This window comes from Molothrus aeneus, chromosome 4 (assembly GCF_037042795.1).
Source record: "Molothrus aeneus isolate 106 chromosome 4, BPBGC_Maene_1.0, whole genome shotgun sequence".
Taxonomy (NCBI): Eukaryota; Metazoa; Chordata; class Aves; order Passeriformes; family Icteridae; genus Molothrus; species Molothrus aeneus.
In genome coordinates, this window is record NC_089649.1 from 26,300,891 (window position 1) to 26,327,924 (window position 27,034).

General features: G+C 38.4%; 1 protein-coding gene across 1 annotated transcript in view; it reads left to right on the forward strand.

Annotated features, from left to right (window-relative positions):
- COL25A1 (collagen type XXV alpha 1 chain) overlaps positions 1-26,239 on the forward strand; it is a 298,323-nt gene extending 272,084 nt beyond the window's left edge. Inside the window, exons 31-37 of the mRNA XM_066548131.1 lie at positions 4,042-4,095; positions 9,003-9,056; positions 10,199-10,225; positions 10,990-11,043; positions 17,221-17,298; positions 19,624-19,662; positions 20,432-26,239. Coding sequence (XP_066404228.1) covers positions 4,042-4,095; positions 9,003-9,056; positions 10,199-10,225; positions 10,990-11,043; positions 17,221-17,298; positions 19,624-19,662; positions 20,432-20,434 — 309 coding nt within the window. The 3' untranslated portion in view covers positions 20,435-26,239. The remainder of the gene's footprint in view (positions 1-4,041; positions 4,096-9,002; positions 9,057-10,198; positions 10,226-10,989; positions 11,044-17,220; positions 17,299-19,623; positions 19,663-20,431) is intronic.
- The last annotated feature ends 795 nt before the right edge of the window (positions 26,240-27,034 follow it).

Genomic DNA, 27,034 nt, shown 5'->3' on the forward strand with positions numbered 1-27,034 from the left:
CAGCAAGACAGAAAATCACGGGTTTGACCCCTTATGAGACTGTGTTACCTTGGCTCAAGAAACCTAAGTCATAAATCATTTTTTGAAATCAAGTGTGTTCCATTTTAGCACCAGCCCTGCTTTACCTCAGGCTTTTGGCCTGAGACTCAGGCTTTTGTGGGATTTCTCAGGTCTGTTTCCAAAACTTCAGCCTTTCCAGTGCTACTGGTCTGAAAGTCACATCAAGTCAAATAGAATAAGAATGAAGAAATGGCTACTTAGGGTGCAAAGCAGGCAGATGATGTCTGGAGTTACTTAAAGGAGCAGACTGGGTTCTACTGAGATTTTTTTTTAAATATGAATATAATATAAGGTAACATAATACATCAAAGGGAAATCTAGCAATGAGGCCATGGGGAGCAGTCCGGATGAAATACCCATGTATTTCTGTTTCCCAAAAGAAGCAGGTGTGGTCAATACTCTCTTTGACTGAGCAGCCCTCGTGCTGATGCAGTTTTTCATTATGAGAGAATGATTTATTGGCAACTCTCAGCCCAGTATTGTCATTTTAGTGATGTTTAGTGTAATAGCCTGTGCATAATTTAATAATCACAACAAGTGCCATTTCTTACATTGTTAAAATTTCTCTGTATGAACACAGAAACTGTGGACCTCCCAAATGGCTTGGCATTGTGTAACCTGTACTGTTTCTTTTAACTTGTTACTGTTTATTATGTATGCTTAAAGGTTTAAAATATCCTTATGTAAGATTTTGCTGCAAATTCCAGTTTACTATAAGGAAAAGTATTGCTTCCTTCCAAATGTACTTTTCAGGGGATCTCACTGTAGAAACTTAAAGTTTTGAGGCTTACTTTTATGAACATTTTCTTTCAGTTTGAATTATCTGCATAGGGTGGTTTATGGGATTTGAAGAATTTCCAAAACCCCCTGAAACTCATGCTTAATTCAAACCATCTAACTGTAGTGATAATTATTAGGAAAATATTAAAAAAGTCTGTTACCCATAAGTTTCCTGTAGTTTTTTTTACACAGAATTTAAATCTCGAGCAGACACCTCCCAGGTACTTTTGCCCACTATTAAATCAGTATGTAAATTGCCAGTAAGCTGAGAAGGTTGAATTTGTTTCAAACTGGAATTTGCAGCTACTTCTGAGACTGGCTTCTTCTATCCCAGCTTAAACACCCATTATAGCACCAAAAATTTGGCATTTATACTTTTACGTTTAGGGTGAACCAGGGTTAAATGGTCTTAAAGGATTGAAGGGTGAACCAGGTCAAAAGGGTGACAGAGGGCCCCTTGGTCTTCCAGTAAGTAAAAAAACCCCAACTATTCAATTTCAGTGCAAATCACAAACATCTCTTTCTTCTCCTCATGAACAACTCTGATTTACTCAATAGCATACACAGAATATACCATGTTGGAGCAGAGCATCAGTCTTGTTTTGTTTTGTCCCAAATCTGTGCTATCATCCCAAGTAATGTCCTGTAAAACCCAGTGCTGTCAGGTTTTTTTTTTGTTGCTGTTGTTGTTGTTGTGTGTCAGTTGAGAGTGTTCAGTGTCACAAGGATGTCATCACCCCCATTGCATTAGTCATGGTGTTGTTATTCAAGTGTTCTATGGTGTTTCCATTAAAAAGGAGTCTTCCCTTTCCCCCATTTCCTCAGTTATTCTTCCTCTTATTGCACTTCTGCAGTTCAAATTGAGAGTCTAATTGACGAAAACTAAAAACTGATTTAGGGAATTTAGTTGCATTTTTTTAGGGGTTTTTTTTTCCCCCTGGATTCTTATTTTTGCCTTGTTCTTTAGAAATTTGCCATTCTGAGTGTTTGGCATGAATTTTGTCTTACAAGTGAAGAACCTTAAAAATATGGAGACATCAGAGTTCTTAAAATTTAGGTTGATAAAGTAGAAAATACTTTATGTGTTTGAAAGCATGCTGAAAAGGCAGCTTTATTTTTTTTCTCAGAAAAAGAGTTAATTTTTCCTGTTTGCTGTTGTTATTGTATGAGGATTGCTCCCAGAGATGACATTGTTAACAGTAAAATGGGGAAAAAAGACTTAGCTGACCCAAAGGAGCACAAACCTCTCTGATTAATATTTTCAAGAATTATGTGCAGGACCTATGGACAAGGTCAGCATCACTGAGAATTTTGATTTTAATTTATTTTGACAAAAATAAAACTCATTTTCACATTGACAGTTACATCTCTGTAAAGAGTGAGCTTTGGAGGCCTGAGCATATGTTCTGGAGATGGCTTTAAGGTAGAAGAGACTTCAGAACAAAAATTGCTACTACGTTTTTCAAATTTACACAGATCTTGTCTTGCTCCTGCTTGCTACTTCTAAATGTCATTTTCAGGAGTGAAGTCCTAGAGCTTGACGTTCCGAAAACCGTCTCGTTTTATTGAATTGGCTGGAGATTTGGGGTTTGTTTGAGGGTCGGTTTGGTTGGCATTTTGAGGAGGGAGGTGTTCCCCGGCCGATTCCCGTTGTCCCGCGTGGCGCTGTGCCCCGTGTCCCCGGCCGCTGCTGTGTTGTTATTCGCACGGAGCCCACGAGGGGTCCCCCCGGCCCCAGGGATGCTCAGGCACATCGCTCACCGCAGCCCGTGCCTGGGAGCGTAGCGGGAAAACAGGAAATGTGATTGTCTCTCGGGCCCTTGGAAATGAATGAGCCCATTGTGGTCAGGATCCAGACTTTGTTGGCTGCATAATGCAGTATTCTTGCACTTAAATATTTCCTATCGCAGTTAACACACATTTTTCTTCCTTTGTGTATACTATTCAGTATTGTCGCTATTTACAAATCAGAAAGCATGCGGGTAAATGACAAAGTAAATATTTGTGTGTTCAGGCTCAAAAACACCCTAACATCTGGTGTTTGTAGCGCTCCTACAGCCTGACAATATTCTGCTCTAATATGCTTCATGTGAGGGCAGGGGTGGGTCGGTGATGTTACACTGAAGTGAGAGCAGAGTCAGGCTCTTGGTGTTTCATGTGAATTTTTAACTAACATGCTGTAGTAATGTGGTACCCACTCCAGAACCCTGTCACAGCGTGTACTGTACGTTTGAATTGTGTTTATTCATCAGCACCACTTACTAATCTCACCTTCTTGTCATTCGTGTCGTGCCCATCATCCATGCTTCCACCTCACCACACAGGGAGCATCTGGCTTAGACGGGAAGCCAGGAGCCCGGGTGAGTCCCTTGTCTTTGTGTCCCCCTTTGTGACCCAGTCCCTGTGCTTCCCAGGGCTCTGCCAGCCAAGCTCCTCTCTGCACACAGGAAGGAAGGCCCAATGCTGCAGGCATTTTCCATGCTGCTGAGGAGGGGGCTTCAAGCAGGTTCTTAGGGCAATGTGTGTGGGAAAGAAAATGTAATTCTCTGTAGAAGGAGCTCTGAACCTTAAAAAGGCAGGTTAGCTTTGATTTTTGGTTGGACAACTGCCTTGGTTGGGTTGCTGGGCTTCCTGAGTAAGGTTAGAGATTTAGCTTGGAGGAGAACAGAGCTGTTCAGTGCTAATATGGAATCAGTGAAGAAGATGCAGATGTGCCAGGGTTCATCTACACACGTTGCTATGTTACACATCAGAGATGTTAAATCTTTTGCTTTCTTGAATGATAAAGAAATCTATGCAGTGAAAGAGTTATATCTTGGAAGTAAGATTCTCACTGATCCCTGCAATAGCTAAGTCCATCTTACAGGTAGACATTTCAATTTAAATAAAAATCGATTTTAAAAATAAAACAATAATTAAAATCTTTTTTTTGACCCTTCCATCTTCTTCCAATCAGTTTAAGATCTTTCTAGTTCTGATTGCTTCCATGGATGTAGTAACGCCAGTAGAACGCTCTGCCTTGGAACAGGAGAGGTTATAGGTGGAGTTTTGAAAGCCAAATAGGTTGCATCACAATTAAATCCAAATTTTCAACCAGTGAAGACTGATTCCATGTTAGTTCTTGTGTACAAGCCAGTTATTAAAACAAAAGAGTTGTTAAGAACAAGACCTCTCTCTTACCATCCTTGTTCCTTTTTGTAGGGCATAGATGGCCCAGTTGGTCCCCATGGCCCTGCAGGTCCCAAAGGAGAGAGAGTAAGTATATCTTCCATGTGCTCCTCCCTGCAAAGGGACTGCCTCAGTGGAAAAATGTCACATGGGGACACATAGTGTGCCTAGATGTTACAGAACAGAACAGTATCTCACCTGTAGAGGAGCAGCCCAGAACTGGATATGTGCTCTACTCACACACACATTTATCTGTTTGAGATTGACATTGTAACTCATTAACTACAGGGGAGTTTGTATTTTGAAATGACTAATCAGTAAGAAATTGGCTGGACTTTCTAGTTCACAGTGTCACAAACAGAACATGATTTTCATTGGCTTCATTATGTTGTGCAAATTGAGAACAAGCTGGTACAAAAGGAGATAGTGTGATCTGATTATATAAGAATGCAATGACAAAAAAAAAAAAAGGAGTATTTCTCTCCTCTATTCACTTATATGTTTTTATCTGGGAAAAATATCTCCAGCCTCTGTAAAATTTAAGCTTTTCTTTTTTTTTTTTAAGCTTAGAAGATAGGAGTCCTGCTATTTAATTTTGAAATATTCACAGTAAATTTTCTCCAGTGGAAATAGGATAAGAACTCTAATCTTTAACTATAATCCTGTCACCATTAACAATACAACCATCAATTTTTACAACAAACCAGAAGATGATATCCTAAAACCTCTGAGGAGTTACCAGTCCACAACTTTGTCTCTTTGACTTCCTCAAACAAAACAACAAAACAAACAGCTTTAACAAAACACTGTGCTAAATCAGCTTCAGACTAGCTGTAAAAGGGACACAGCCATGTGGCAGAGGTCCAGTTAGCTTCATCTGAGAAAGGTAAGATTCATTTTTACAGAGCAGTGTATTGAGGGATAGATACAAAACATGCAGCACAGTCCAAATTAAACTGTACAGTGGGCTGCAGTTACCTCTTAAGGCTAGTTAAGTGCCTGAAGAACTTGAGTATTTTTTGTTTTTCTAGGGAATTACTGATTCAATTAATTTTTTTTCCTTCAATTAGGACAATATATATCTTCTCTCAACTCTGTGCAAAGATAGTTGAATATCCTCTAAACTTAAGTAAAAAATTTAGATGAGATACACATGTAGAAGTATACAATGTACTACAAGTTGAAATGTCTTTGACAATTAAATATAATATAAAATATTCTTTTTGTCTGTGGAAGACAGCTACTAATGTTTTTTTCTTGTGAGGGTATTCAAGGTCATAAGAAGTCATACAGCTGGATCTGGAATAAGCCCCACTGTAGCTGTTGAGAGGCAGTAGCTGAAAAGGGGATAGGAATTGTGATGTAAATCAGTAATTGCATAAGCAAAGAGGGAGAACTTCACAAAAATAGAGAGACCAAGGTGTGCAGAAAATTCCTACACACCCACCATTTTCTGTGGAGCTAAATGAATGGGAGGAAGTTCACAAGACAGATGGAAGGGTTTTTCCCAAGCAGGCAACCAGGAGGCTTGTTGCTGTAATTGTTAATTTAATTATTCAATACCATTTGGGAGGAGTGGTTTGTAGCACAGTTATGTAACAGGTGCACAGTGTTGATATATGTCTCATTATTTAAATAACAAATCATGTATTTTTAATGCTGTTTTACAACTTGCATTCGCAACTGTTGAACTTGTTTATGTGAAAGCAGGAGGGAAATGTTTTAGTCTGCAGATTTCAGACTTTACTTTTTAATTAAAAACAGTGTGTAGGGCCAGTGTTCACTGTCACTGGATAGGGCCCTATTTTGTCTGTATTGATAAGAAAAATCTTGGGCCAGTATAAATCTGGGAGGGCATTGGAGCTGTTTAACAGAATAATCATGAATTCATTGTTGCACAGGCTGCATTCGAGGTGATGCTCAATTACTACTCTGAGGTAGAGCAAACTGTTGTGCAAATTAGGGTGGGTTGTTGATTTTCAATTATCTATTAAAACAGAAAATGTCAGATCATTTTTATACAAAGTCTATTTAGACAGTAACAAGGTAGAATAAGAAAATCATGACACTATAATGTGGTTTTATGCGTTTTTTAGTAGAATTAATAATAATTCTAATTATTAATGATTAGAATATTAATAATAATATTCATATTCTAATAATATTAATAATAATTATAATACTAATAATAATTAGAATTATTATTAATAGCAATAAATAATGTGAAATACCATTTATGAAGACAGTGTCTATTAATTCTTACTAATTTTCAGCTATTGGAATTACATTTTACCAAGTGCTTAGAGAGATTTTACTGAGACCATCTTTATTAAATGGAGGAGTAGGTCATAATAGGCCTCTGAATCTAACTGTGTACCTATTATTTTCACTTATATACTGTCTTGAGTGAAAGTAGAGAACACTGGAAAACAGACATCTTCAGCTAATACTGATGAAAGGGGACATGTAAGCCTGAAGGGTGATGACAGGCATGATGTATATCCAGCTTCTTGACCAGCTAAAGGAATCTGAGAGCTGGAAATAAACATTTTCTTTTTTTTTTTTTTTCATTGGTGACAAAGGCCTGGTTTTGAACTTGATTTTAGCTTTTAGATGTGTAGCCTGTGCAGCACTGTCATCATTACACACAGTTAGTACTAGTAGCTAAAGTGCATTCTCTTTAATTTGGTTAAAATATTTCTCACCATAACAATGTTATGAAATCTCCCTGTCTATCCTAATTGAGACACAGATTATTCAGCTTTATTCATTCAAATTGTAACTCATATTTGTCCATGATTCAGGAAACTGAAGTGAAATAGGCAAAAACATACATTATGGTTTCTATTCTTTGGACACTGATGGATTGTCTCACAAATAAATTTAAAACAAAATCTTGAAGGTTGCTAATATCTGCTGCCCTGAAGGAAATTGTGATGGTTGAGGGCAGTATACTCATGACAGTCCATTAATCTCATATAATCCATGAACATTCAGGACCTCATCTGATATTCCAAACATGTTTCAGCATGTGCTTTGTATTGGGCACAAAAAATTCTGAGATACAGTTCTCCAAATATATTCTTACATAACAGATGTGATTATTTCCTAGACTGATACATTCAGTATTTTTATGTCTGCCATATGTTTAGCAATGTTACAAGCCTATCTTGAGAAGACTTTGTACAGTCATCTTGCTGTTGAAGATTAAAAAAAAAAAAAAGATGCTTAACTGGTCTTGACATATTTCAAGTCCTGATCAAAGATTTCTGTAGCTCTTACCTACATAGGTCAGCACATTAGTTTCTTCTTAGCAGAAAGCCTTAAAGCTGCAAGGGATTTATTGTTTTGAAAATCAGATGTTAGTTCCCAATACCTCCTATTGTCCTGCCAAGGCATCCAGCCCAAAAGCTGCTCAGAAATTAGCAGGAGAGTAGCAGAATCCAGAAAAAAAAGACCTAACATTGCACATCTCATTACCTCTAGACTAAAGCAAGTGCCCACCTAAGTAAAAATATAAAGTATTTAAAACAGATCAAATGTCAGTTACTCTGACAAACTCCTTATTGCTGGGATTATTCAACCACAGGTTAAGGTCCCGTTGGTGCTGGTGCCTGCCTTTTTGTATAATTCAGTCAATGAAATTTAGACATAGCAGCCCATTTTCAGAGCTGTGCCAAGTGCTTGGCTGTGCCAGTAATCACCACTATTAATTAGGTACACATCTACATCTCTGTCTTGTGCTTTTAATGATAGAGTCATTAATGAAGTAATAGTAAGTAGTAAATAACCCAGAGGGTGCTGTACAGAGAATTGTCTCATGAGCATAAGTGCAGCAAATGCCAGGATGAGCCACAGCCCCTGTGCACACCAAGAGCCTTGCAGGAAGCCCTGTGTTAGGGTGTGCTCACCAAAGGGGGTGACAAAGGGATCCAAGTCACCCTGCATGACAAATCCAGAGTAGGAGCTTTGAAAACTAGAGGTGGTCAGGATTTTCTTCTTCCATTTCAACATCAACATTTCGAGCCGTTTAGTTCTCTCCAGAGAGAAATGCTTTTCTGTTGGATTTCATTCAGAAGAAAGAACAGTCTGAAATAAGACTGCTTTCCTCACCTTCTTCCCAGCCCTGACTCCCTACCAAGCTCACAGGGACCTGTGCTTGCAGTTATACAGGCTAGTCCTGGCTGGTTTGGGAAGCTTAACTTCATATCAATCTTGATAAAGAAAAATTAGAGAGCAAAGGTGATTATTACTGTCAGCCTGAAATTCATCACCTTGAAATTCCATTCCGTTTGGAAAAGTTTACCCTGTATTAAGCTTGCAAAATGACTTTGGCAGCACCCCTCTGGAAACTGGTAATTTTTCCATGGATTTTAGTGCAGAATGAGATCAGACTTCTGGAGAAATCTCTGTACTTGTTTGTCTTGCATATCATTACAGTTGTTTTGATTTTAATGAACCAGGGTATTTACATCACTTATCTAGAATCCAGTAGAGGATTTAGCAACACAGCACAGTGCATAGGATAATCTTCACAATGTCACTGTTAATAGCATTGCCTACTTAAATCAAGCTTTGACTGACACATTATTTTTGCCTGTCACTCTGTTGCATCTCAGCTGCTGTGTGTATATACAGCTTGATGCTGTATATCCTCAGTTTTCATTACAACTTTGGATTTTTACTGGGAGCAACATTAAGCTGTCAGAAGCTTAAACTTGACACTGGTGCGTGTTCAGTTGAAGCATATTTTCAGCTACTAATGTATTTAGAAATGAATGTGATATCATATGCCTAAAAAGTCATTCTTCCTAGAAAGAATGGCAATACACACCTTCTCTTTCTCCCTTAAACATTTAATGAAAATAAATGAGCTTGGATATTTTTCACTTAAAATACTTAGGAATGCATAAACTTTAACCTAAAGCACTTGGCAGAGATAATTTCTAAGATAGCCAATGTTTTTGTTTGCTTGTTCTGTAATCTTTTCTTAGGGTGAGAAGGGAGCTGTAGGTGACCCTGGACCCAGAGGACCATATGGCTTGCCTGTAAGTTGCACAGAGTTTGTACACACTGCACTTTTTCATCCCTCCCTGATTAAACTTTGTGTGCTTTATGGCTGATTTTCACCTAGCAGTAGAATTAGTTGGAAAAGGCAGAGATTGATAATAAACCCTGACAATGCAAGGTCAGTGTTCTGTGTCACACTCTTGGGTTTCTACCCATGCACATAAAAAACCAGACCTGACATGAACCAGCAAGAGAGAGGAGATGCAGAATGCAGGTGCTCCTGGTTCAGCAGCCTTTGGCCATCAGCTGCCTGGGGACAATGTTAGAGTGCCAGGAGTCCAGGAACTGTGGAAAGCTGAGAATTTCTTCATGTCATTTTGCTGCTTGGATTTCCATTCTGCAAGGTTTCTTCGCCATTATGTTTTTGTTTTGTTTATTGCTTCAGAGACCTGTTTTGTTTTCATTTCTGTGCCATCTACTCAGAAGTTATGTGAGAATTTCATTGTTGCTCACTCATAGGTGAAATTATTTGTTTTAAATCAATAATTTTAATTATGTTATCCATTTCTAAAATATGAGGGAGAACTTCCCTTGGCCTGACAACAATATCCCCAATAAAATCAGTTGACTTTCCCTGTTTACACTGCTAATGACTGGGTCAGGTGTGTACATATACACAAGTCTGTTCCGTACTTTGACGCAAGGAAAGTCATGTAAATGTGCTTGGCCAGGCACAACCAGCCTTTCCAGGAGACTTTTAGTGTCTCCATACCCTCTCCAGTCTAATTCGTTTGATTAATTAATTTAAGCTGGAATACAGACCTGTGGTTTAATTGGATCCATTTAATTGGATCAGGAGTCAGTGGCTGGGGACAGTTTTCAGGCTCCATGGAGTGTTAAATTAGCTTGCCACGCATTTTTATGTGAGGGTCACCTTTATGAGTTAATTTTTTTTAAAAAATCCTATTTCTGTTTCCCATTCCTATGAACTAAAAATAAAATTTTATAGGTTTTTAGCTGGTTTTGTATTTTTTGCTTGCTCTTGGAATCTGCCTGCAAACAAAATTTTACAGTCAAGCAAAATTTTGCAGCCAGGTTATCAGTTCCTGGAAATGTTAAGCATGGGCAGCAGTGTCCTTGTCTGAGGGAAGCTAATGCAGTTCCTGTGGTTCTTTGGCAGGGCAAAGACGGCGAGCCTGGCCTCGATGTAAGTAATGTGTGTGACCAGGGCACCCTCAGGGGTTGGTAAGAGTCTGCCAAGAATCCCTTGTGGAGCACAACACCTTTGCTGCCCTTTAGCGTGCATGCAGGACCTGCAGAGGGTGTGCTGAGTGCTGTGTTTGCTCTTTCTCTGCGCTAAAGAGGACAAAGATTGTGCAATGTACAGCCCTTATCGACAGACACCCCCAGATAGTGGTGCTCAGCAATACCAGTACTTGGTCCTTTCGATGTCAGTAGGCTGAAAAAATGCTTACTAAGAAAATATTCAGATGACTCATTTGTAGAAGAACAGGGCTCACTTAGCACTTGGTTAACTAAATTTATTCTAATTAAAGAGAATAATTTCATAGCCTGTAAGGGATATGTTTCAAAACATAGGCTCTTTCCTTTGCATGCTAAAAAGACTTAGTGAAAGTCCTCTTCTGTAGTCCTACACTGAAATCCCTAAGGTGGAGGAGTCTTTTTAAGAATGCACATAAGCTGTGTAGCATGGATGATTGCTAGTTTGGATGCAGCATGGATGATTGCTAGTTTGAGTGGTATGATTTCTTTCTGTAGCTGCCAAAATGTCTTTACCAACCTCTGTGGCTTACTTGTTTCACATGCTCTTGTGTCCGTGCATGTGTCCACACATAATATATGTACAGAGCATGTAGTGAAATCATCTTTTTAGGTTTTCCAGGAGTATTTGAGAACCTAATCTGCATGTTAATAAAAGTCAACCTATCTTTGTCCACTTTGTTTTTATAGGGTTTCCCTGGTCCTCGAGGAGAAAAGGGTGATATAGGAGAAAAGGGAGAAAAGGTGACCATAGTGTTGATAACTGTTGCTTGATTCCTCAGCTAATCACTTCTGCTGCCTTTGCACTATAAATTGTCCCATTAAAACTTACCTTTGTTTTTACTGTGTGCCAAAAGGCAAGTCACAGATACACACTAGAGCAAAATCATGAAAAACCACAAAAAGTGTGTATAGGACTAGAAATACCAACGTGTCCCAAAGCACAGCCTTTATTTTTTTAGGCTTCTTTTCTCCAATCCATCCTGCACTTGTTGAAAGTCCTGAAATATTTAATGCAGACACTAGTTGTTGTGGTAGTGATTTTATACTGAAGAGCTCAGCTCTGTTCCCTGGCAGTATTTGCACACTAATGGTTGATCCTGGTGTAGCATGCCTGTACATGCTACCTGTTCCACACCAAATGTCTAAGACAAGAACTGTCTGAATTTTTATTTTTGATAATGTTTTATTTGTAGTTAAGGACTTTGTGATACTTGTGGATTTAAATTGAATCATATATTCTACCATTCTGGTAAACCAACTAGACAGTGAAGTTAACAGAAACAGCTGACTTCTTTTTAAGTGTCCAGATACAGTGACTTGGAAATCTGTTTAGTAAAAAGCAATGCAGGATTTAATGTATGTGTAGAGAAACTTCATGAGCAAATCTCTTCCATTTCTATCCAGCACAAAGCCCAGCTGCTAAAATTGCTGAATTAGAACTCACACCAAGCCACTTAATGTAAAAGTCCATACATGCAACGGATGATTTTTCTTGCTCAGACCAATGTTCTTGTCAAGCTGACATATGCAGGGTTAGGCTGGATTAATTTCTCATTATGGTGTCCTAAACAAGAAGCAGGGCTAAAAAGTCACCATGAGTGTTAGAGTTCATCTCCATGTCTTAATCTGGTTAGACAAAACACTTCCCAAGAATGCATTGAAAAGGGTATGATGAAATTCATCCTTCCCTTTGTCCCTTGCTATGTTGCTCTTTCTTTTGAGCTCAGAGATCACTGATATGGTACTGATTTTGCAGAACAGCAGTTGTTTAAGCAGGTGCTCCATGAATGTTATAAAGGCAGTGTTTGACCTGGCAGAGTAATCACAATGAATGGTGAGCCCTTGCTTGCTGCCAGAGTACAGGTCTGTCTGCCACCAGTGAACAGCTTTTCTCCTGGAGAGCAGCTGTCAGTCTAAAGGTGCAACTGATAACAGACAGCTCAGAGAGGTGATGGTCAAAATGCTCTTTGTGCTAAGTGGGAGTTACAGCTGGTGCCAAATTGAGTGAGCTTAACAGTGTGTTCTCACCCTGGGATACATTCAAAGAGTTGTGTCCAGAAGATAAAAATAAGTAATTATGCCTCTCTAATCAGTTCCAGTGAGGTTGCTTGAATACTGCAGATAGTCTTTTGAGCCTCACAGTTCAAGAAAAAATTGGAGAGTGAGAAGGTTACCAAGCTGGCAGGGGTCTGGGGCAAACACAACTGGTGGCAGAGGCTGGAGGAGGGGGACTGGCTTAGCCAAACTACTCAAAAGGGGAGATAAAAAATGATAGAGCAAAACTCTTCTGGGTAATTGCAAATGGGGAAACACAGGACCACAAGGTGCTCCTGAGAGGTTCTGAGCAATTGTTCACAAGGAGGACAGCACAGCACTGGGACAGGGAGTCCAGAGAGGGGGCTGGACCCCTGCCCAAGGAGCACTGCAGACCCTGGGCTGGTCTGAGCTGACCTAGGGTCAGGAATCATCCTGATCACAATGGGGATCTTAGGCAACCTCCAGAACTCCCTTTCAGCCAAACTTTGAGTCTGTGTTTCCATGTACAGCTAGAGCAGATAGCCACCAGAGCTCCAGAAGATTCCTGGAAGAAAAGATGGAAAGCTGGTAAATTGTTTGCTTATACAAATATAACGTGAAAATGGAACAGATGAGGTTCAGTACTCAGGATGTAAGAATGTTTTAATGTTCCAGAGTCCAGTGTGCTACTTTTTGGATATTAGACTTGATTCCCAGGGACTGACTAGATAAGTCAAACGTGGGACTTCCAGCTGCAAGGGAGTGAGGGAATTTTATGTGGGAATGGTGTGTGGCACAGCTACACCCTTTTTGGAGTTCAGTTGTGATTTAGGCTGCCTGTGGAGACTTGTTCTCTTGGACTGCAAAACATATCTCCTAAGAACTCTGATCCACCATCCCCTTAAAAATTCATGAAAAGGCAAACCCTGTCTCCTGAGGAAAATGCATGGGATAAAGTAGTTAGCAAGTCTGTTACATGTTTAAAAAACATGCTTTTGTGTGGACTTTCAGAAAGAGGATTGAAAGGAAGTATGTAGGGCAGAAATGGAGATGGAATGCCTGCCTTAAAAATTCCCAGAGTTTTTAAGGAAACCTAGGAGGCAAAGGAAGGCCTTTCCCAGTGAAAAGTCAGGGAAGATATAGCTGAGACCTCTGTGGAAGACACTTCCACTGCACAGTTTAAACTAATTTTTCCCAGAAATTAGGGAATATTTATATCATGTAAGCAAACATTTCATCAAAATTACTTGAGCTGCATCAATAGTTTCTTTTCCAAGTAGAAACTGACTTTCAAAAGATGCAAAGTAGTGCAATAAATCCAAGTTCTCATTATAACAAGTCTTCTGTGTTCTACATAAGGTTTTCCTTATGTAAATTACTAATTATCTATGACCAAATTGGTGTCACAGCACCCATTTCAACAGATAAACCATTTTTGTAATAACAAATAAACAATTTGACAATCTAGCTTATGAGTTCTTGGTTTCTAAATATTTATTAATATTTAAAGAAATATTTTTTCTACAATATTGGCTATTGGTCTGACATGACACAAATTGAGATTAGTGAGTTTCTAGTTAAGAAACTTAAATTGCACTGCAAAAATACATATCTTTCTGAACATTCTAAAGAGAACCAATGACACTTTTTTCATAGACATGCAGGGAATAAATCTTTACTTCTTAAGTTTGCTGATCTGTATTTTAGCCCATCAGTAGTTCTGCTACTGTGAAAGCAAGTCAGTGTCTGCAATATGTCTTCTTAACATGGCTGTAAAAATATTTTTTAAAGTGTTCTAGCTGTAATTACTCATATAAAATTATAGTCCAGGAGCACTCATCCCAAAAAAGGTTTGTATTTTCAAGTTGTATGAATAGAAAAAAAAAATTCTTTCAGAAACTAATAAGCTTTAACCAAAGTTAGAGATTGTGTTGTGGGGAAGGGAGGAAAGTGGCCCCTGGTCCCAGATGCACAGTTGTGACTGTGTTATGTATTTGACAGAGGAGTATGGTGTGTCTGAACAGGGGATGAAGAGGCATTATCCTTTTCCCCTGCACTCTGCATTGATGAAAATCTGTGCGTATGAGGATTGCAGATTGTTCCAACCATAATGGTGTTGCAGAAGTGCCACAATTTTTTATTTCTCTGGGCACTGAGGAAGGACAGAAAGGAATTTTTTTTTATCCTCATCACATGTAGAATCCCCATAACTCCTGTGAGTTTCTATAGTTCAGGATAAGGAGTAAAGATCAAAGATTAAAAAGAAGGTACTCAGTCGATGGAAAAAATAGTAAAGTACCCAGGAAATTCAGAATTTTTCTATACAGGTAACTGTTGCATTGTTTTGAGTAAGATCATAGATCTGCCTGCAAAACTGGAAGTTGAAAATAGTTACCTGCTGGCTTGTAAAACAAAAAGTTAAAAAAACAAAAAATCAAAAAAAATTTAAGCATAGTCAGAAACCAAACTGTACTTTTCATTCTCAGAATCCTTTTTGGAGTATGTCCATACTTTGTGCTTGCATACACTCATTGCAAATATATTGGTCCTACATTGAGCACAAATAGCACAGAATTTGACCCTAAGCTGTTTGGTTTCTCTGCTACATTGTCATCTTTGTAGGTTTAATATGGAAATGTAGCCAATTTATTGTTCTTGTCTTGTGAGGATTTTTTTACATCACAGTCTTATCATTTGGTAAGGACTGGCAATGTTTCAGTTGCTGTTTTTCCAAATATTATCCTGTGACTTTTTGGCACACAGAAAAGATAGACAAGTAACTTTGCTTCTATCGTGACATGAATGCAGTATGTTTTGTCAATGGAACATTTTGTTTTATTTGAATGTGTCAAGTATGCTGTTATATGAAATGATGAATGTGCTTTCCATCCTTTTTAAAATATTATTTATATAAAGTTTTTTTAAGTATAAAATTATGTTTCTCTCTTGTTAGTGGATTAAGCCTTTCTGTACTGGTGTGGAACAAGTTAAATGTCTATTTAATATGCTTCACCAAAATCCGTCTGTCTTTCCAAAGGGGCATTCCTTCTTTCTCCTTCTACCCTCATTCCTTACAATTCCTCTGTCTTTTTTACCCTTTTCCTCACAAATTAAATCCTCCCAATAGCCACAACCTCACTTGCTGGTTCTCCAATGTTATACTAATTTTCCTATGACTATTTTCCCACTTCTTTGTGATATCCTGATTTACTCATCCTTCCTATCCCATTTTTTACAATCCTAGTCCAATTTGTTATTTTTTTAAGTGATGCCTTTTTGATTTTTGTGAAATTGAGAGCAACCTGAAACTCATTTACCATTGTGATCAACTGGTGTGAAATCAATTATAAAATGAACTCTCTAAACCTCTTACACTGCTTGAAGGTGAGGTCATCTTTGCAGGTAGGTTTTTTGAGGGGAATCAACTAATTGCCCTGAGAATGAAAGCATTGGAAATTTCACATCTAAAAAGAAAACTCAGTGTGAAAGGATTGAATTTTTGTAAAACAAATAGATGAATCATTGCCTGCAGCAGACAGAATGTTTGAATGTTGAAATGCTTAAATAAATACTCTAATTACCCCTTCTGGTTACTTTATGATACCAAGACAATATGAAATTGTTGGAAGTGTCATAGCACCTCTCCATCAAGCAGTTGGAGTGTTTTGATTCCTGTAACAGGGTTTGAAATGGTGGTGTTGTATTTGGAGTGACAGCAGTGCACCCTCAGCTATGTCCATGGGTTTCTATGGACACCACAGAGACCAGGATTTGTTCCAAACTCTTACCAGAGTGCAGAGGGTCAGTTAGTAAAGGATGCTCCTGGCCAGGTTCACCCTTGATGTGACACCCTGGAAGCTGATGGAATTGAGTCAGTCATCCCTGTGAAGCATCTGTGCCACAGGTCTTTTATCAAAACATTCTGCTGATGGATTCTGCTCTCCCAAACTTACTTCTGACTAGTGGCAAATCCTCTGGGAAGCTGACAAGTTCAGCTTAGTGAGCATGTACCCTTCAGTGCTATCACTTATCAAAATAGGAGACCTCTTATTTTGGACTGCAGATTGGGGGGATTTGCAGATTTGCCTCTGTCCCAAGAAATCAATGATATCAAGCCCTGTTCTAGGTTTCAAAACATTCTTAATACTGATATGAAATACCACCACAAACTAATAGAGACTGATTGCAGTTCTTGCTTGTGATCATATAATTTATTTTTCCACATAATGCACCATCCAAACCTGAACACAGTGGTAAGTGTCCTTTCAGCTCTCCATTGGCTTAAAAACAAAAACCCAAACTTTAAACCCAATCTTTCCTTATTTTTTTTTTTCAAAAGAATGAAACTTGTTTTATCCAAACCATTGTATCCACAGGGGGAAAAGGGAAAGAAAGGCAAAAAAGGGCCTAAAGGGGAGAAAGGAGAACAGGGTGCTCCTGGATTAGATGCACCTTGCCCATTGGTACGTCTCGTTTGTGTCTTGGAAGATCAGTAATCCTGCTGTAAACTGATGGAATAAGAGATGAGGGGAGAGGAACAAGCACCAGCTCCTGTGTAACCTGTTGCCCTTTGTTAACACAGTTTCATCTCAAGTGTAAATTCTGGAGCAGACTTTGTTTGTAAACCTCTTAATTGGGGTTAAAGCACCAGACTTAACTTCAGGCTATGTTTGTGGGGTTTTGATAGTGGGGGTTTTTGGGGTTATCTTTTTTCATTTTTTCTGCAAAATACATTGGAAAGGGCCAAATTTGGAATGTGCCAGAATCAATACTCCACAGGTTTAAATCATAAGCATTCAGCTTGTTCCTCTTGCCTCCCTGTTGTTTTTTGTTCACTCCATTTAAGTCAATACTGAAGGCATTTCTTTGACAGTAACATTGCAAGTTAATCTTTACAAACAGGGATTCCGTGGAATTAAGGGGGAAAAAGGGGAGCCAGGCCAGCCTGGCCTGGATGGGCTGGATGCCCCTTGCCAATTGGTACAGTATTTCTCTTTCCTACCAGCCCTGCATGCAGTTCCTTTGTTTGTAGTCAACCATTCTCAATGTAAAGTAATGTTTTTCTGAGATGACTTTACATTTTTCATGTAACACGTGCATGTGCATGAACAAACCAGCTGCTTCAAGTGATCATAACTGCAGTGAGAGAACACAAGTTTTTGTTGCCACCTTAAGCCTAACTCTCAGCAATTTGCTCCCACATCACCTGGTAATTTATAAGTTTGTGCCCTTCCTACATTTTCGCTGAGAATCATTGGTTTGTTACTTTCCTTGCACAATACCCATTGCCTCACTCACCCTGAACCCAAAATTGTAGAAATCTAGCACAGTGTTCATCTCTAATCAAGTCTGATGACTTCTGTCTGCACTGGCTCAGTTCCACACCCTGGTCTGTCCCATAGCTACTCTGCACCCTGGCCTTCCTCCCAAATCCTTGCCATCTTAGGGGCATGTTTTCACAATTTAGCCAAAATGAGAGTCACAAACAGAGGGATGTAAATACCATTTCTAAAAATCAAGGTTTCCAGTAAGCCAAGCTGGAGCTTGGCTTCCAGACCATCCACAAGTGATGTTTGTGGTGTCTGGCCTGTTCATCAGAGTATTCAAACACATCTGGAAATAAAAAGCTTACCTGATGTTTGTAAGAATATAACGGTCTGCAGCCCAAACCCTCATTGTCTTTGTTATTTAACGTCCTCAATTTAATGGTCTTACCCCTGGAACTTACCCTCCTGGAATACACACAACACTCCCCACCCTATGATAGCATGAATTCAAGTTCCCACCTATACTAAAATGCTACTTCTTGACCCTCTCCCTTGTACCAATCTGGCAACAATGATTTTTATTTAGTAGTAAAGTAAGTTGGAACTCTTTTCCATTTAAGAAAGAAAACTCCAAATGAATAGTACATACACATTTCTTAAAGATACAAGGAGGATTTTCTTTTTAATTGTTCACAGTAAAATTCAATCTGCATGTTCTGATATCGTTTGGTGGTTAAGCACGGTTCTCTGAGATGAATGTTAAATTTAAGTAGGTTTTATTTTGACCATAGCACTTCTATTTGAAGTCAATTGCTTTTTAATTAAATACATAGTCCATTAAGATTATTCCATAGTCCATGTTGTTTGCTTCCAATTAATGGTAACCATATCTCATATTTTGTTGGGGATAATCAAGCATGCTTTTGGAATTTAAAAATGTTTCTCTGTCTCTGTATTATCATCTATATCTGAAGATTCACTAACAATCGTTGATGGATCAAAAATAATCTGTTTGTGGATAATTGCTAGAATAAGCTGTTTAGCATGCAGCACTGTCTCTTGTTTAGGCAGCAAGTAATTCACACCAGACCACATGCAAGTATATTCAAAAATGCATATTAACCATTATCTTCACATGTAGGTTAACATTAAGTATTGGTATTCTAAATTCTAATAAATCTGAAGGCCTGATTTTTTTTCTGCTTATGCATAGTCTAGTTACATTGTATGTGCTCCTAATTCTGAGCATATAACTCCCTAAATAAACCCTGGGCAGCCATGTAAATCAGAATTAGATCCATGAAAACCAGTATGACTCTGGTCAAAAGCTGGCCCTGGTCTTACTGGATGCATGGAGAAACATGAAGGTAGAAATGATACAAGAAAAGGAGTGACTCTTACTAACATGAGAAGAAATTAGATGGCCATATTGTCTAAGCACTGAAATAATCAGTGGTGCTGTGCTGCCCTGCTCCCACTGCTGATGTTTTCTTCCACCGTGGCACTCAAGGTATGTGCAGGCCTCAGGATTTGGCTGCTTCATTCAAAAACTGATAATAAAAGTGAAAAGAAAAGATCCTACTCCCATTTGAGTCCTGCTGTCTTATCACAGGGTGACCTTTGAACGAGGGGCCCATAAAACATAATACTCTCCAGCTAAAAGTCATAGTATTTTTTTTCTCACTGATCTTGTACATTCAGATACAGATTATTGTGAATAAAACAGATTATATTTAAAATAACATGTAACCTGTGCTCTAGTAGCAATAAGAAACTGATGAAGTTCTAATGATCTAGAAAAAAACCCAAATCTTTATGGCAGAGAAGTGCATGTATGTATTTACAGTGTAAACTTTCCTGCCTTTGGCTTTTCCTTCACTTTGGGAATAAGAGAGGAAATAAGTTAACTGGGATCTACTTCTTAGATAGAAAGTCAAAGCTGCTTCAGCTGTTCTAACAGATGTTGATTAGCTATCTATCCTGTCAAACTTACTTATACTCTTTTTTTTTTTTCATCCTTTTACTCCCCTTGAAACAGGGTCCTGATGGATTACCAATGCCTGGCTGTTGGCAAAAGGTAGGATGGACAGAGATTTTTCTTTTCAGGACCTGTATGTCCTTAGAACGCAGAAATGCCTGTCACAATCATACTGAACAGTATCAAGATATACTTCAGAGCCTCCCAGACAGACATATCAATACAATGATCAGGAATGCAAGATCAGACCTCTCCATGACAGCAGTTGATGTGATATGTTGTAATTCATGCAGAATAATTCATCGAGGCAGTACTGTAGAAATAGTTGGCATTAGTTTCACGAAAAGTCCAAGACTTTTCTTTTTTCACATGAAGACTCACACATCCTTTGGTTTCTGCAGATGATCAGTGCTTCTTATTCATTATAAAAGCTCATGGATGTGGCATTTTTGTCAAATCTATCTGTTGATCTATTATTATATTGGCTTTCTGGGATACTGAGAAGGACAGTGTATCCTGACCTTTTATTTGCCTTTCTTCTCTATTCAATAAATCCTCCTGGGTTTTGTGTTTTATGGCAATATTAACTGGTGACATTATTTTAGTAAAGATTTAACCTAGAAAGTGCTTGATTTAAAAACACGGCATTCAGAATAATGTAGTTGGAGGGATACTGGCATATAATATATCAGAAAAGATGAAGCATAAGTGAAATCCTGGTTGCATTTATCTCTGAAGAATAGTTGGTGCTGAGAAAATAACTATCCATATTTGTAACTCTGCCATATCTATGTATTTGTAATAGATGTCTGAAATATTTTGATTTCTTACTAATTTGATTAATCTGTATCTCTTTTTGTCTCTGCAGTGATTAATCTAACCTTACAAGCATGAAGTTGTGTATATAGTGCTCCACTTTTTTATTTATAGATGAGAACTGAAAATTTGATTTTACAAGTCTGAGATATGTTTACATGTAGCTGCTTCTACTTGTTTGCCATAGTCCATACATACATCTGTTTTTCACCTACATCTGCAGTTAGATGATAAAAAAACTGCAGGATAAACCTGCAAAAATTGTCTCTCTCATGGGAGAGATCTCTAAACAATGATCAATAATAGAAATTAATATTTCTGTAAATTCCTATATTTTGGCTTGTGGATGTGCATGGACAATGAGTGCCATGAACTAGTTTACAAGAAATTGTGACCAAATAAGAGCAAAATGCTATGAAATGTACTGTACCCGCTGCTGTTGGAGTTTACTGACTTGGCTTCCATGTCCATCTTAAGCACGTCAGTGATCCATGACACCACATCTGCTCGTGTGCACTAAAAGCATGAGTGTGTGTGCCAGACCTGCCTGCTGTGTGATCATGAGTGGCTGCTGACAGTGGCCTTTGATTCCAGCTTCTGAGTCATTTCCTTTTGTCATCTCAAGGGAGTCACACCATGGCTCATTGCTAAAAAGAGATAAACCAGAGGAGCATAGAGAGAGGCCTTGAATTTTTGGGGAATAGCATTCCAGCTGCAGGTGGATGGCTTCCATTCTTGCGGGATACTTGGCCCCTTGGATCAGAGAGGGCCCCGCCTGTTGATCAGCGTCGGTTTGCCTTGCACTGCTCACAGCCGTGAAGACATTCACGATAGGCCCTGTTGAGTCCTTCGTCAGGGGGGACAGAAGTTTGAAGAAGAAACCAGACTTCTCTGTGGGTTGTTTGAAAAGGTTACAGAGGTGCTGCAGGGATCATTTGATGGCAGACACCGCCTGAGACCAGATGCTTCTCAACCTCACTCGAGGACGGACAGAGTGTAGGCACTCTGCATGTTGTATTTTGGGACTGCTGGAGGAGAAAGCACTCTTGAGGTGGGGATGAATCCGATCATCCTCCAGAGGAGGATAACAATGGGACTGATCAGAGATGTATGTATCATGGTGTGGTTTTCAGGTTATTCACTTTAAATTACACATAACTAGCTGAACTTCTCTACAGGAATTTGGAAGCAATGCTTGGTTTTGTTTCCTTTTCCTGTTTCTGTTGCCATAAAGAATGCATTTCAATAATCTATTCAACATTTGTGATGACGGCATTGAAGAAAATACTTTCAAGCCACATATTCGTCTTGTTTCAGTATTAACAGTTTTTATTCCAGAGTCTTTGAAGCCTTTAAGTCTAGAAAAGAAAGAGTTTATTTTTATGTTTCACAGAATGATGTATTCATCTTGCTCCTTTTATGTTGTTAGGGTGATTTTAGAGGACATTATTGCTCAAAAACCATTGGAGAGAAACAGTTCTGTGTGATTATCACTGCATGCTTGTCACCTTGCTCCACTGTTAAAAGTGTTGATTTTTCTCCCTTTCTGTTCAGATGGCTTTCTAGAGAAACATTTCCTTCTCCACTTTTTTTTTATTGCTAGAAATACGTAATTTGTGCACATTTGTAGTTTTGCCACGAGGTATTTTTTACAATTTTGAGTCTTCATATGGTGCACTGAAGTTAGTTTGAGAGTATAATTTATGAGAAATGGTGCCATATTTGGCAGATGGAAATTCTTTTTATATCACTTCTGTCCCTAATGTATATAGCAGAATCATCCCATTTTTAGGAGGGTTTTTTTTTGAGGAGTTGTCTTTCATATGTAGACCAAAACTAAGTTGAAGAAGACAGCTTGTCTCCATTCATATGAGGGCACCTTATGCCCTTCTTGGAACACACATTTTTCCTGGCTCCATCATTTCTAAAATCTTGTGAAGATGGGGTCACATCTTCTTTTTGTATTGCTTCACAATCTCAAATCAATGGAAATGCCACTATAACTGAATATTTCTCTTTGATTTATCTTTATTTTCATTTTGGCATATTGGAGTCAAACCCAGCTTTTCATTGAGGAAAACACAGATTTTTACAGCAAAAAGTCAATTTAGTGGCCTCCAGTTAGTATTATCTTACTAATAAAAACAAAAATCTCGCACTATACACTGAATACATGTGTATTTTTACGGCTCAATCCCCTCTTTCCAATAGGAAGAAGTAAGTGATCACAGAAATAAGGAAATATGTTTTGCTTTCCCTAAATTTTCAGAGATGCAAGTATCAACGTGTTAGAACAGTGGTGATTACAACAGTGGCAACCTTCAGGAGGCACAGACAGAATATAAAACCTTACCAGAGAGTTACAGCAATAACACCACTGAGGGCCTTTCAGAAGGAGGACAGGAGCAGCACCCTGTGAGCCTCTGAGTTGCCACTTTCAGTCTGCTTGTTGAGGCAGCAGTGTCTCAAAGAACCAGCAGGCTGGGTGAGGAGTAAATTCACCAGAAAAGAGTCGCTCATGCCGTGTCCTGACTTGGCACATTTGGCTGGGTGGATGGTACATGTGGAGACCAGAAGCTGAATGTTTGTTAAGATATCAAATACTGGCAATCAATACAGTCAGATGAAATATTTTTTAAAGGTCCTTCAGAGTATTTACATGCAAAATCAAGTAGGATGTTTATTATCTGGCTAGATGATTTAACAACTCCACATTGAGACTGTCCACAAACACAACTCATTTAAGAAATAGCAACAAGATAAATAATGCTGATAAATAATTAGCACTTTCTTTTTCTTTTTTTTTAATTTGTGTACTTATATTTTTTAACTGCCCTCCTACCATCCATTTCTATATGCACCAATAACGCTAGCAGAGCTTTGGCCCATGGTTTTGTCATTCAGGAAATCATTATAGATGCTACTGTTAAATGTTAGTCAAAACTCAGTTCTCCTTTAACTTCCTGACACTGAGACCCTACTGAAGAAATACTTCAGCACCTTCATTTGCTTTCTTTTCTGTCTTGTAAATTAATTTCTTTCTTAAATTTCCGGCAGGCAGGAATACTTTTCAAATAACCTTACTTGGCTTTTTTAGCCTTTGTGTTGTTCAGTATCATGGAATGTTCATTCCTTTTAAATAACCATGAGTAAGCAGTAGATAAACAATTTCATTTGAATGGTTAAACTACATACATAGATTTGGCATTAATACTTGCATCTCAGATTGAATTGAAATGAAACTTAAAAATATCTAGAAAAGTTGCATGGTCAGTACAAGAAAAAAAAAAAGAATTTGTTTCAATATTTCATCAAGAAAAGCACCCTGTGAAGACTTGCAACGTGTTTGTTTTGTTCAAGAAGCAACTATTTCTGGTGCTAGTATATCTTTTTCCTTTTGATGGCAAAGCTACAGTTTGAACTGCCAGTGTGTTGTTGTATCTTTTAGTGGCATTCCTCCAGATAGATATGATTTGTTTTGTTTAGTTTGTGACAGGAACAGTAGTTCCTCTACGAGTCTTTTCAGTTGTAGAAATGTGTAGTGGTATTAGTCTACACAGTTTCTATATCCCTGACTTTTCAGGTATGATTAATCCTTGTTTCTTTGAGAGTTTTCAGTATTTGTTTCATATGAAGTTTTGTAATTACCTGTTACTCCAGTGCATAAAAGCCACATTGTGCAGAAGTCCTGCTACAGAGGCCGCAAATCTTTTAAGCACTGTATGGAATATGTCTGACATATGTGGTCTTTGTCTTCATATTCATGGACTAACTGTGGGAAAGCTTTCTTTCAGGATGCTTTGGAAAACTTTATTTTTTCCTGAGGTAAAGCATGAGATGTTAAATCACAGAACAATGATACAATGTATTTTTGATTTCTATTTTTATTTATTGCTGGTCGTGATGTCATATTCTGATAGTGTAGCAAAGCAGAATGGTACTCTTCATCCAGCTGTTTGTATATTCTTTCAGTCTATGGTGTAAGTAGTATGAAAGCGTTTCAGAACAATCAGATCCATTTATCTGCACATGTGTAAAGTATGGAGTTGGAAAAGGAATAATTCTTAAGGTTGATGTATGGTGTGGACAGTTAGCTTTGGCCCCAGTGAGCGTCGCACCCATGGACGGGGTGCGTGTGCCCACGAGAGAGACAGAGCAACCCCAAGTGAGATCAGCAGGCCTTTGGTGGGAGGCTGGTGTTTGCAGGGCTGGGGGCTGTGCCAGGATACGTGGCTGGGATCCTGGATCCGCATGGGGTGTGGAGGGAGGTGTCCCACTGACTGCCCCAGAACTGGGATGGCAATCCCGGCTCAGCCGTGCAGGGCTCCTCCCCTGGCTGTGCCTCCCCAGCCCCAGCAAGGGCAGGGGACAGAGATGAGCCCTCTCCTTGCAAAGCTCTTTGAGACACGGAGGAGGAAGGACCCAGGTGTTACACTTTGTAATGAGGGGGATATTACCACCTTCAGCAGTGGGGTTTTGCTTAAATCGGGGCTACTTTAGTAAGAACTGCAGAGATATTGTCAGCCTATTTATTGGAAGTGATAGAAAGGTTCAAGGCATGCAGGGGTTGACCCCTTCCCTTCAAATTTCCTGATCTCTGCTTCTTGACCATCTTATATTACGTTTTTAAATCTCTGTATTTTACCTAATGAGATTCCTAAATTTTCACACTAAAGACTCACACAAAACACATCTGCAAAGATAGTGGTCAAAAGAAAGTCTGATTTGTAGTCATTGTAAAAATTCTGTTTCAGTGACTGGAATTAAAACTAACACTGATTTTTTTTTTCTTTTCTGCCATTTGTTTTTATGGGTGTCAATGTTGCTGTAATGTACAAATGAAGGTTTTCTTGCACCCTCTGTTATTAAAGTATTTTACTTGGTGGTTGGATTCATTAAATGCAGTTAGAAACAAGTGCCTGCCACCATCATTTCTGAAAAAGATACTCTACGGAACAAGTGAAGTTTGTATTTTAAAAGGGATTTGGAGTGTTGTTTTTGTTTCATTTTGTTTTTAAATGCATCCAATTATCAATGCTGCTTGGAAATTGAATTTTCTTTGAAAGCAGGGGGCCTTAACTTAACCTGGGACCGTTAGTGTTTTACTTGTTTCTATTTTAAAAAGAAATTGTATTAATTTCCCAGATCCCATTGGTACTTGCACACTTCCCTGAAGTATTATGGAGAGTTGGGTTGGTGGAAGAATGTTTTACATATTGTTAACATATATGTGGATATTCTTATATTATTGTACATGTTTGGAAAAATATCACACAACTTTAAAAATGTTGCTAAGATGTATGTATCTGACTTTTTCCTTTGGAAAATATTATATATTTTTATTTGTATTTTTTACTTTTTTAAGTTCATCTATATGTGCCGTTATTTTTGTATTGCAAATGGTCTCATAAATGAAGTAGAAGAGATAAAAATACAAAGAAAAGTAATTTGGCAAGGATTTCAGTGTTTGGGGGGAAAAAATACATGGGTCAGCATCATATTATCAATACTAGATATATTTTGAGTGTCTTAGCACTGTAAATATGTCACAAGACCTCTTTTGATGAGTAGTGTAAAGAACTGCAAGGTTTAAATCACCCATTTTAATTTGTTATTATTTACCACTTTCTTGTGGCCACTGGTCTGGACTTAATTGAACCCAATCAAACAGCATGCTTTTGTTTTTATTATTAAAATTTCTCCTTGTTTTTCAGTTGAATATTGTTTTGTTTTCTTTCAGTTTTGTACTTCAGGTTTTGTTTCTTGCTTGTGAGAAGTTGATCTTCAGAATTATTTTTACACTATTTATGATTTATTTTCATAATGTAAAAAGTGTGTAATTATTAAAATATTAATCCAACCATTGGTGCTGATTTTGAATAGCTATAAAGTTCAAATGTTGATGCAAAAAACTGTCCTAGTCTGTCTGGATTGGAAAATGTGTGTGCTGCTTTGTGCCAACCTGAAGTTTGAAGTCTAGACCAAGTTGTGCCAGACATTCACACAAAAACCAGGGCCTCTGCCACGTGTGCAGTAGGAAAACTCACCTTCCTCTTCATGTTCTCAATGTGCTTTCCCCTTCAAAGCAGTGTCTCTTCATTATCTGTTCTAAACAGGCAGCACAGGCTGTGGGCATCCACAAATTATCTAAGGAAGAAGCTTTACTGCAGAGCTTGGAGCCTTTCCTCACTCTGGGAAAGTTGCAAGAATCTGTGTATTCACCACAAGTTGAAACTATTGCTTAGTCAAGTTCAGAGGCCCCCTGGGATCTAAAGAAATAAAGCTGAAATCACCAGTCTCCCTTTTCTGTAATTCTGAAGGTGAAAAATAAACCTGAACTGCTGAGCAATAAAGATGTGCGCAGGCAGTGTCACAAGTACTAGTGCAAGCTAGAAAATGGGAGGATCTCTTTTCCTCAGATACAGCTTGTTTTGTAATATTTATTATGTTAATAATTGTTAAAAATTGTGTTATTTTTAAGCACCCTGGTTTAAGAGACATACATTTGCAGGAGTCTTCCTGAACAAAATATTTAAAAGACAAAAAACCACTGAGGAGCAGCAGTAATTTCTTGAACACTTTATTTAAATGTTTGGATTTTCTAAATCCCAAAATATTTCAGACAAACAGAACACTCCACATTGTTTCCCCTTCC